Raw genomic sequence first — 12,737 nt, 5'->3', positions numbered from 1 at the left:
GAACCCAGAAGACTAGGTGGTATCTCTGGCCAGTGGGCAAAACTGGGGAGGCCGTGGACTGGATCTGAAAAAGGGCTTTCCCTCCCTTTTGCTCTCTCTCAACTTGAGGGGCTCAATAGAGAGGGCCTCAGTCATTTTCAGTTCGCAGCACTCTGACCCAGACAGGAGTGCAGATAACAGAGTCAGAGAGACAAAGGAGCTATTCAAATGCAGAAGATAACTCCCTATGGAGTGTATCTTCCCTAAGAGGAAGGAGGTGGGGCCCCAGCTCTACTACCAGCCTTCCCTTCAAAACCAACCCCAGATCCTGGGGGAAAACAGCCAAAACAGAAACTAAAGTAGCCACACCTCCTTACACCAGTTGGGAGTGACAGGCTGACAGGTGCCACGTGCTGGGCAGGTTAGAAAAAGCACAGCAGCTAGAGACCTCACAGGAAAGTCTATCAATCTCCAATACACACCCTCAGGGAGACTTGAAACTGAATATAACCCCATTCTGAGATCTGAACCCATTCTGGTCTGGGAAAATCTGATTGGGGTAACCAAGGAAACCAGATGCCTAGACAACAGAAAACTACAAACTACACTAGGGAAAATGAAGATATGGCCCAGTCAAAGGAACAAACTTATACTTCAATTAAGATACAGCTGAGATATTATTTCACTTTAATGAAACAATCAATTAAAGATTTTCAAAGAAATATGCTGAATCAAATCAAAAACCAAATCAATAAGTTCAGGGAAGATATGGCAAAAGAGATGAAGAAAATAAAGAAAACACTGGGCGAACATAAGGTAGAAATCAAAAGTTTGAAAAAACTACTGGCAGAATCTATGGAAACAAAAGGCACAACACAGGAGGTGAAAAACACAATGGAGACATACAACATCAGATCTCAAGAGGCAAAAGAAAACACTCAAGAACTGGAGAACAAGACACCTGAAATCTTACACACAAAAGAACAGATAGGGAAAAGAATGGAAAAATATGAGCAATGTCTCAGGGAATTGAATAACAACATGAAACACATGAATGTACATGTCATGGGTGTCCCAGAAGGAGAAGAGAAGGGAAAAGGGGCAGAAGCAATAACAGAGGAAATAATCAACGAAAATTTCCCATCTCTTATTAAAGACATAAAATTATGGATCCAAGAAGCACAACATACCCCAAACAGAATAGATCTGAATAAACCTATGCCAAGACACTTAATAATCAAATTATCAAACATCAAAGACTAAGAGACAATCCTGAAAGCAGCAAGAGAAGACAATCCATCACATACAAAGGAAGCTTGATAAGACAAAGTGCAGATTTCTCAGTAGAAACCATGGAGGCAAGAAGGAAGTGTTGGGATATACTTAAGATACTGAAAGAGAAAAACCGCCAACCAAGAATCCTGTATCTGGCAAAACTGTCCTTCAAATATGAGGGAGAGTTTAAAATATTCTCTGACAAACAGACAGTGAGAGAGTTTGTGAGCAAGATACCTGTGCTGCAGGAAATACTAAAGGGAGCACTACAGACAGATAGGAAGAGAGAAGAGTGAGAAGTTTGGAACACAATTTGGGGTGATGGTAGCACAGCAATGTAAGTACACTAAACAAAGATGACTGTGAGTGTGGTTGAAAAAGGAAGGTTAGGAGCATGTGGGACATCAGAAGGAAAGAGGAAAGATAAAGACTGGGACTATATAACTCAGTGAAACCTAGAGTGCTCAACAATTGTGATAAAATGTACAAATACATTTTTACATGAGGGAGAACAAATGAATGTCAACCTTGCAAGATGTTAAAAATAGGGCAGTATTAGGGGGGAAATACAATCAATGGAAACTAGAGACTATAATTAACAGAAATATTGTATTATGCTTCCTTTCATGTAACGAAGGCAATATACGAAAGCTAAATGCCTATAAGGGGGACATAAGGGAGGGGTATGGGATTCTTGGCATTGGTGATGTTGTCTGACTCTTTTATTCTACTTTAATGTAATTCTTTCTTTCCTTTTGTTACTTTTTAGCTGTCATGTTTTTTTTTACTTTCTTTTTCTTTTGTCTCACTACCTTCTTTGAATCTTCCTCCTTCTCTGTGGAAGAAATGGAGATGTCCTTTTATAGATAGTGGTGATGGTGGTGAATGCATAAATATGTGATTATACCGGGAACCATTGATTGTTTACTTAGGATGCAATGTTTGGTGGGTGAACAAAACTGTCTTAAAAAAAAACAGGTTGATGAAGAAATCTTGGGGCACTATATTGAGTGAAATAAGTCAGACACATAAGGACAAATATTGTGTGGTCTCAGTGATATGAACTAATTATAATATGTAAAAACATAGACATGAAATATAAGTTACCAGGATATAGAATGAGGCTAAAGAATGGGGAGTAGTTGCTTATTAGGAACGGAATGTTTAACTAGGCTGAACTTAAGTCTGGAAAAGGACAGAGGTGATGGTAGCATGTGTTATTGTGAGAATAACTAACAGTGCTGAATGGTGTGTGAATGAGGTGGAAAGGTGAAGCTTAGAGTCACATATGTCAGCAGAAGGAAAGTTGGAGGTTAAAATATGGGAATGTAGAAAACAGTGAATCTTATGTTCGACAATGTCCGTGATTAACGGTACAAATATTAGAAATCTCTTTCATGAACTAGAACAAATGTATGAAACTATAACTAGAAATTAATAATAGAATTGTATAGAGGGAAAAAATATACCTACTGCAAACTATGTACTACACTTAGCATTCTTTCATCAACAGTAATAAATGTACTATACCAATACTATGAGCCAGTAATGGAGGAGGGGTAGTTAGGGATATGGGAGAATTTGAGTTTTCTTTTTATGTCTTTATTTCTTTTCTGGAGTAATGAAATTGATCTAAAAATTGAAAAAAAAATTGTGGTGATGGATGCACAACTGTATGATGGTACCGTGGGCTACTGATTGTGCACTTTGGATCTTCGGATGATTGTATGGTACGTGAACAATCTCAATAAAATTAAATTTTTTAAAAAAGCATACTGAATATTGCAGTCTGGGAAATATCCTATAATTGTTTAATTTGTCCCAAGTATAAATCCAGAAAAACTTTTCCATACTTCTCAATGACATTTTCCTTTACTTATTGAAGCTTTTAAATTTGGTAACTGGATTTTATTCAATTACCATCATCCCAAGCTTTAATAATGATTTGTCTTCTGTGGCTACTGTTGCAAATGTATTGTTAGGAAAAAAATAATTTTTAATTAGGGAATTACACAACAAACTATGCAAAACATGGCCTTTATGTAACATTTTTTTCTGGCCCTATCACTCCTAATCTTTAAGCCCAGTAGGAAGAATTTTTAAGCCAAACCTCCACCTCCCCCAACTTTTCTGCATACAGCCCTTCTCTGATAACTGCCCTAACTGGTTTACTTTTTCAGGAGAAGACCTTGGGGGCAGAGATAGGTAAGATAGAAAGAATGTGGAGGATTTATTTTTCTTAGTTTTTTCTTTCAAATGATTTTTTCTATTTAGATTTCTACATGACTTTCATCAGCAGTCCTTACAGAGCTGGGCTTTGAATTTTAGAGTCCAGGCTCTTAAAAATTTTACACAGTACTGCTTCCTGAATATACTGATTTGAATATATTATGTCCCCCGAAAAGAGCCATGATCTTTTAACCCAATATTGTAGGGTGGAAACTTTTGATTGAGTGTTTCCATGGAGATGTGACTCACCCAATTTAGGTAATACCTTTGATTAGATTATTTCTATGGAGATGTTACCCTGCCCATTCAGTGTGGGTCTTAATTAAATCACTGGAGCCCTATAAGAGCTCACAAACAGAAGGAGCTCAGTGCTGCAGCTGAGAGAGACTTTTAGAGAGACACTTGGGAGCTGAAACTGATGCTTAGAGACGCTTGGAAACGTCTGGAGATGATAGCCCAGAGTTTGCCCTGGAGAAGCTAAGAGAGACCCAGACACATTTTGGAGAACACCATGTTGAGACGCAAACTAGGAGCAAACAAACAGCAAACGCCAGCCACGTGCCTTCCCAGCTGACAGGTGTTCTGGACATCCTCGGTCATTCTTCAGTGATGGCACCCTCTTACCGATGCCTCAGTTTGGATACTTTTATGGCCTCAGAACTGTAAATTTGTGACTTAATAAATCCTCTTTATAAAAACCAAACCATTTCTGATATTTTGCATAACAGCAGCACTAGCAAACCAGAACACTGACTCTTTCTGGCTTAGAGTGAAAAGTTCTGAGTACCTAGGCTTATCAGTTTGAATGACAAGCTTGAATTTTTGTTAAATTCACTGAGTCTTCAGCAGCATTTGGGAGCTAGGTTAATCCAGAACACAGAGAGAGAGGAAAGGAGGAGTTTAAAAAACATTAGAAGCTCAGTTTTCTTAATTTCTGGGACTGCAGGAGTACAAATTTATATAGATAATGGTCTTATTTAGCTTGGTCCCTGTTGTATTAAGCTTTAAAGGTGATGTCAATTAACTTAGAGATGGGTAATCTTAGTTCTCTGTCAATATTCTGTAACTCTTTCCTTATATCAGGAAAACTTTGAGTAATAAAGGTCATATTTAAAATTTTGGCATTCTTTGGATTTTCCAAATTTATATTAGTATGTTGCTGGTAGGTAATATAAATTCTTTTAAGGAAAGCTAAGGGACTTTTTTTTGATTCTTGTATTGTTTCACTAATTTTTTGTAAGTTCAGTCTAATTTAGGTTTAGGGACCCCTTTTTGCAGACTTGGAACAATATACTCTTTATAATGCTCTAATTTAGCCTGGTCCCCAGCATCATTTGGATTTTATTTAGGACCCCTTACTCATTGTACCAGTTTGCTAATGCTGCTGTTATGCAAAATAACAAAAATGGATTGGCTTTTATAAGGGGAATTTATTAGGTTGCAAATTTACAGTTCTAAGGCCATAAAAGTGTCCATACTAAGACATCAATAAGAGGATACCTTCAACTCCTCTGTCAGCTGGGAAGGCACATGGCTGGCATCTGCCTGTCTTTTGCTCTGGGATTGTGTTTCAAAATGGCTTTCTCAAAAATGTCTGTGGGCTTCTGTCTTTGCTCTTCTCTCTCAGCTCCTGTGCGTCCTCGCTCCTTCCTCCCAGGGTGTTTCTCTCTAAGCATCTGGGGGTCCTCTCTTAGATTCTCTGGGGCAAACTCTGGGCTTCATCTCTTAGCTTAGCATCTCCAAACATCCTTCTGTCTGCATCTCCAAGCATCTTCAAGTGTCAGTACCTGTTGGCTACTGAGCTCTCTTAAGTACTCCAGCGAACCAATCAAGACCCACGCTGAACGGGCAGGGTCCACACCTCCATGTAAATAATTTAATCAAAAGGTCTAGCCCACAGGTGGGTGAGTCACATCTCCATGGAATCCCTCAATCAAAAGTTTCCACCCTAGTCAAAAGACTAATAAGTCTGCCCCCACAATATTGAATTAAAGAACATGGCTTTTCTGGGGGACATAATATATCCAAACCAGCACACTGGAGCTGCTAAATTTGCTCCAGCATACATTGGGTTGCTGGGATTGTCTCTTTGTTTCTTATCTGCTTCCTGCTTTGCTTTTTCTATTACTGTTCTCTGTTCTATTATTAATGTATTTAACAAGACTTGGATATTAGTCTAATTTGGGTGATAGGTTGCTAATACTGAAGCAACTAAGCTTTCTATTCTCTTTGGATCTTCTCTATAGAGTGCGGTATTATTTTCCCAGTTATATAAACTTGATATGGGGAATGGGGCATGCACATATACAAATTCTTTTGGGCATCTCTGTCTATTTCTTGCTAGAGGGGAAGAAATTTTGCCAGTGGCTCAGCTGCTGGTTTTAGAGAGCAGCCGTGGCCAAAATGAATACCCTGACAGGTTTGGGAGGCAGGACAATTTCTATCTCAGGCTCTCTTATCTCCAGTAAGGGGGATACAGAGAACGAGTCAATAAAGGCTCTAGTGGATCTCTCGGACTTAAATCAGGGAGGACATTTTTCTTTTCTCTGTTAGTCTTTACATGTAAAATTTTATATTTTCTCATTAACATTGAGTTTTGAGAGAGACAGATAAAGGATTGAACATACATAATTTCATCCCATTTCTGCTCTCTTTTGCAGAACAACTTTAAGTGCAATACAGAGTCCTTTTCTACAGTGCTATTTCAGGCCATTTTCTCTCTGATGCTAAACATATTGAGGCCAGACTGTATTATAAAAGTAAAATATTATTTGTTTTTTTTTTTTTTGGCTATCATAGGTTCATAACTAAAATCTTCCTGTTTCAAAATACAGCCCAAAGGGGCTACATTTAGGAATGGTATGAGAATCAGGATTTCCTGTTCTACAGAATTTCAGTAATCAGTAAGCAATTAGGAAGACTTGAACAATACAATTGCAGTACCACACCAACTAACAATTTAAACAGACACTTATCACTTACTATATATTCATGTAACACACAAATTAATATTTAAACAGACACTAAACCCTTACTATATCTAAGTAACACACCAATTAACAATTCAACAGATGTTAAACAATTTCATTAAACACCAATTAATTGTTGGATTACTTATTTTTCAGGATTATGCTCAACAGACAGACTCAGGTTAGGTCCTCAAACCTCGAACAGAATGGTACTCAGAAAACAGAAAAGGTGTAGAGGTCAGAGCAAGGGAGGGTCATTCTGGAAGCAGGAACCAGGGCCTTAAAACTCAGGTCCTGGGGACTCGAATCCCATATAAACTTCTTGATCCATTTCCACCTTGGTGACTCACTCACCCAGTCAGATGTCCGGACCTGGATCTAGAAAATGTTTCTCCCTTTGAAGTTTTAATGCACCAAGGAGACTGGAGCACTGGCAGCAGGAGAAAAACCCAGTCCCTCAGCCTCTAGACTAAAAGAGTCCAGCGGCCACAAAAGGCTCGATTGCCATGCTCACCTGTCTTGCCGGGGCCCCAGCACTGCAGGCAGCCAGCCTCCTTACTCTTTATGGACATTCATGTCCCACCAGGGTCACCAAATTGATACTGATCAAATGCGGGGTTCTCTGCCCAATGTATGTAACAGCCAATCTATGATAACAAGGTTTCAAAGAAAGAAAGTTTGTTGCCACTCAAAGCAAGGAGATCAGGTGGCCTATTAGCCTCAAATCTGACTCCCCAAACTGCAGTAACTCTGATAGTTTTATAGTATCAAAAGATGAGCAAACTTTAGAATAATGAGTATAATGGCTCAAGATGATGAAGTTAGAGATGATCTAATTATTGAGCATGCTTAGTTATAGAATGCATGTAAGAAAACGGTGGATAAGTCACTTAGAGGTTAAAAGTTAAGCTACTGCGTGTGTCAGGTGGGTCAATTTTGGTTAGATCTAGATTTTTCTAGTAAGATGGTTTAGCAATTGCAAAGGGCTAATTCTGAGCTGACTCAAGTTCCTTCATTAATAACCATTAGAGGTTGTCTTTGTAATCATAAGACTATACAGTTGTAAAATGGAATAAGGGGTACAAGCAGGGCCAGTCAGGAGTTTTTACAAGAACAAGATAAAGGATATATAGTTATACAATCACTATCAAAGATCAAGGCAACTGGATTACAGTTCAGTAATTTCAGGTATTTCTTTTTGCCTATTTTACAATATACTAGAAAGTAAGAAAGGCATCTATATAATGATTCAGTAATCATAATCACTTCTTAATTCTTAACTCTTGATTATGATACCTAGAATAAGCAAATTCATAGAGACAGAAAGTAGATAACATGGTATGGGGTGGGTAGAGGGTGGTGGTGGATGGGGAGGGGTAAAGTATTTCTGTTTAGGGTGATGAAACATTTGGGTAGTGGTGGGGGTGATGGTAGCACAACATTGTGAATATAATTAATACCACTGAATTGTACATGTGAAAGTGGTTAAAAAGGGAATTTCTGATTGTATATATGTTACCACAATAAAAAGTTTTTTTTTAATTTTACTTTGCGGGATCAGGAAGACCACCTCAAAGTGACAGGCAGCCTCCCTGCAGAGCACTAAAAAACTCCAAGGACTGCCTCACAGAGAGACGTGTTGCAGACAAGGAATCAAGCAGCAGTTTCACATATGAGCTGCAAATCCAAAGTCAGAAAGGCAGATGCTAAGAATCGCAAGCAATGATTTGTATTGGGCAGCAATTAACCCGGGCAGCTTCAAGCTGTGTGTTCCAAGGGGGCGGGAGCAAGCTTGTTTATCTTCTTAGAGTTAATGATTCTAGGTCAACGATATGATAATACACTCTCACAATTCTATCATATATTACAATGTATAAAACAAATTCTCATTGAATGAAAACTGTGATCACCTGTATACTATAGTTTGGGTTTTTTTTCCAATTAAGAAAACAGATAGTTGTTGACTTTGAAGAGGAATGCTTTGATAATGACTAATGTTAGGTTACACTTTTACTACAGAGGGCCTAAGACTTCTTCAAAACTGATTAATGATAAGGAGTCTCAACCATATATGGCTCTGAGTTATGCCTTATTTTGTGGAGTCCACTCAGGCATATTTCCATTTAGACAGAAAATTTCCAATAAAGGTAGGAAAACAAAAAATACTTCTTACATATTGAAGAAAAACTGATTCAAAGGTCACAATAAACGGTATATTTCCCCTCCCTACTGTCTTGCACCTTGCGTACTGAAGATACTGGCCTGCTCTCAACATCACTGACTGAAGCAAAAGCACAAGGGTCCCACAATAAGAGATGAATTAGCAGTCTACAATTTTCCCATGAGCCTGAAGGAGAATTTACTTTAAATGAATCAGTCAACTTTAATTAGCAGCAGGAGACAAAAAAAAAAAAAAAAAAAAAATCATGGCAACAAATGATGCCTTTTGAAAGGCATAACCATATTAAGACTTGATGGCAAAACTGAAACATATTGTAAGGACTTATTTAAGAAGTCACAAAAACACTGAAATTCCTCCTATTGCAGATGCCTTATCTGCTACAAAACCGGTAACAGAATATGATATCAAGCAACCAAATTAGATATACTAGTTTTACCATAGATTTTCTCTAGATTTGCATCTGCATTTTCGGTTTGTAAATAAAAATTCACTAGCCCGGAAACCCTACTAAAACAAAAAATAGATACACAGATAGACACACATACACCTAAATCTATAGCCTGAAAACATTCTTTTCCCTGCAGATATCAGGTATTTTCACCTTTCCCCTCCCCATGCAAGCAACTAGGCTGAAAGCAAGCACACATTATTGTGAAATGGATGGCAAACATACATGCTGGGAAAAGTCGGTTTGGTTACGGTTTACAACCTTGACACTATTGACATTTTGGGTTGGATAATTCTTTGTCGTGGGGGCTGTCCTGAGCATTGTAAGATGTTTATGGCATCCCTGACCTCTACCCACTAGATGCCAATAACACCCCCTCCCCAGTTATGACAATCAAATGTCTCCAGACATTGCCAAATATCTCCTGGAGGGCAAGAGCCCCACCACTGAAAGCCACTGGTGTAGGCTGTGCCCCGTGGCAGTGAGATTTCAGAAGCCCTGACGGTGTTTCAAAATGTTCCCTAGTCATGATACTTATAGAAAGTGAAATTTCCTGGATAGCCTACTGGAATAAATCAAAGAAAAGAAGCCCAAGGCTAAAGATGAACCATCCAGATGCTCCACTCCTGCCCATTTGTGCAAGGGCTGAGGGGTCTCTATCCAGCACACCCATGACATACTCATTCCAGGCACACTGGTTGAGAAGCTTGGCCTGGTGGGAATCATAGCCTGACCACCTCCTGCTCTCTCTTCTCTCCCTTCCAGCTGAGACCTGTGACCAGCTAACTGGCCAAGCATTGTTTGTAGGCTCCAACTCAACTCTTCTCAATTCCCAAGTCTGACAGCAACACTCCTGGCAAATGCCAGAATCTATTGAGTGCCCACTATCTGAAGAACAAGCTAATGAGCTAACAAGCCAAAAAATCACAGAGGCAGTAAACAGTAAGATTAGGGCCCCTGGTCTCTGGCAATGGCAGAGCCTGGACAGTAGACATGGGAGGCCTCTGAGAAGTTCCTCAACAGTGAGCTGGAAGATCAACCTTGAAGTGTAAATAAACTTTACTTCACTGAACCAGTACCTGTGAAGAAAAAGCTCAATCTTCACCATAACCTCCAGGTAATAATACCAACAGTTTGCTCAAAGAAACTTAGAGAAGACTTTTAAAAGATACTTTTCCCAGGGAAGGGAAGCAAAAGAAGTTGGAATTATTTGGAGCAGGAGTTACTTGCTTCAAAAAGAACTTTTTTTTTTTTTTCAATAAGCAAAGTATATGGGTGGTAAAGGGGGAAATGTCACCTGCTGATGACAGAAATGGGTGAAAGCAGTTACCTAATTTACACAAGGTATCACTGAGGCTGATATTCAGCTGCTTCCTGACGAGTGAGGACTTGTCCAGTGCTGCTGCATTTTCCTTTATTTTAATCACTTGTTTATAATATTCAATTACTTGCTTCCTTTGGAATCTAGAAAAGATAAAGTAAATTAAAGTTTTGCATTGAAGAAGCATGGCATTCATGCATTCATTCATTCATTCATTCAACATTCACTGAATGCTGGAGATCAGGCTGGGGTGTAAAGACTAATCCTTGCTCTCAAAAAACTTCCCGAGGTGGGGGGGAGGGGACTGGAGCGTGAAAAAGAGGCCCATCTTGAAGGACTTTGAGTGCAAACCTAAGGGTTTGGGACTTTAATATTGAAGGGTTTTCATTAAGAAAGTGTGGTTGAATTTGCACTTTAGAAAATTTGCCTGGTTGGAAGTCTGGAGCATAAACTGAAGGAGTTGAGGTGATAAGCAGGGAGACCAGTTAGTCCAGAGGAAAAATGCTAAAGGTCTGAGTGAATGCAGTGGCCACGGAGGTGAAGGGAGACTTGCTAAGGTTTGGCATCAGATAGAATGTGGTGGTGGTGATGATGCAATAGTGTGAAGTGGTAAAGAGCTCAGGCTTTAACGTCAGGCAGACCTGGTGGAGGGCCACAGCGGTTAGGCCCAAAGGATCTGCAATCAGACTTCCTGAGAGCTAATTCTGGCTCAACCGTTTAAAACCTGGGCAAATGTCTTCAATTCCTAAGCCTCAGTTTTCTCGTGTTCAAAATGGAGATAACAGAATTGTTATGAGGATCAAATGAGAAAAAGCATGTTGTATTTGGCACAGTGACTGATATTATATACCATTATGATGGTTATTAAGATGAGACCATGGCATCTGGATTGGGTGCAATGGTAGAAGAAGCATTTTGTCAGGGAGAGTGGGGACGGTGGTGGATGTGTTCAGTTTTTATCATGTTGACTCAGAAATGTCAGTGGAATACCCAGATGGAGATGCCCAATAGACAGATGGATGCACATATCTGGAGCTGATGATAGACATCTGAGAAGGAGCTAGAGAGAAGCCATCACCATATGTAATGATGCCTGAAGCTCTGGGCACAAGTGGGGTTAAGCTGCTAAGACAGACGAGAATAGAGGCCAAGAACTGAACCCAAGACAACACCAACATTTGGACTAGAGCGAAGGAGAGAAGGAGGAACCCACAAAAGAAATTGGAGAGGAGATCTCAGAAACCAGGGGAGCATAGTTTCAGGAAGCAAGTGATGAGCACTGTCAAATACTTCAGTAGGAGAGTACAGATAAGATAAAAAGTACCAAGGCTCATTTTTAGGATGTTCTTGATCACTTCCACAGGATTAGATAAAATGTAGTTGGGTTGGGGAGAGAAGTCAAGTTACAGAAAATGGGAAGTGACAAAGTAAAGAAACTAAACTGCCTACCAGTGAAGCATACTGATGAAAGACTAGTTCCTATGAAAGGTGGAGGGTTGAGAAAGAGTGGCTGATATTTATTTCACTGTGAAAATGACACTGTTCCTCTTAAGATATTTTGTTCATTCTTCTCTGTTCTGTTTTTTTAACTTTTAATTTTTTAATTTGACCTCATTTATGCAGCCCTACCCAACCCTATTCTACAAGGCCCTCTGGAGCCCACTGATCATCTCTGTAGTGGATGAAAACTGCCTCAATGGCCCTTGACCACCAGGGCAAAGGATCTACACAGGTGAGAGAGGTGAGTCAACTTGAGCAGCAAAATGTCTCCCGGTCTTAATCAATGTGGAGATGTGGCCACCTAAAGACAAACTTAAACAAGGAAAAAGTCTTCTCCATGGTCTCAGACTGTTGGCAAGGAGGCCAGGGAAGAGGGCATCCATGAACGGTCAGGTCCTCTGACATTGAGGCCATCCCTGTGGGATGGCCCAGCAGTATCGGTTGTCTCTTGATTCACACCCTGGCAGTTCTGGATTTGTGGTGGGGCATCCTGGGCAGCAGAGATGCCTCAGTAAGCTATGTGTTTAGATTTTTCTTTTATGGGGCAATGATTCTACAAGTGAGCTTTTTGCTTCTCTCAAGAAAGTCCTGTTCTCTGCTCCCAGTGCTGTTCTGAAGATGAGTAAGAGGAAAGGAATGTGGTATCAAGCATCTCAAAAATCAGCAGCTGCTGAGCTGGTGAGTAAAATAATAATCCTAATAACTCAATTTGTTGAAATTTTTTAATATGTGCCAGGCATTCCGCTAAGCACTTTATACATGGGATCTCTAAATCCTCAATAATCCTGTCAGGAAGACACTGTCATTATTTTCATTTTTCCAATGAGGAAATCA

At 39.6% G+C, this 12,737-nt stretch overlaps 1 protein-coding gene across 1 annotated transcript in view; it reads right to left on the bottom strand.

Moving 5' to 3' along the window:
- LOC119542578 (putative tetratricopeptide repeat protein 41) overlaps positions 1-12,737 on the bottom strand; it is a 120,455-nt gene that overhangs the window by 42,477 nt on the left and 65,241 nt on the right. The window contains 2 exon segments of the mRNA XM_037847353.1: positions 10,380-10,382; positions 10,413-10,546. Coding sequence (XP_037703281.1) covers positions 10,380-10,382; positions 10,413-10,546 — 137 coding nt within the window.

This window comes from Choloepus didactylus, chromosome 8, assembly GCF_015220235.1.
Source record: "Choloepus didactylus isolate mChoDid1 chromosome 8, mChoDid1.pri, whole genome shotgun sequence".
Lineage (NCBI taxonomy): Eukaryota > Metazoa > Chordata > Mammalia > Pilosa > Megalonychidae > Choloepus > Choloepus didactylus.
The sequence above is the reverse complement of the archived record's forward strand: the minus strand, read 5'-3'. Positions and strand labels throughout refer to the sequence as shown.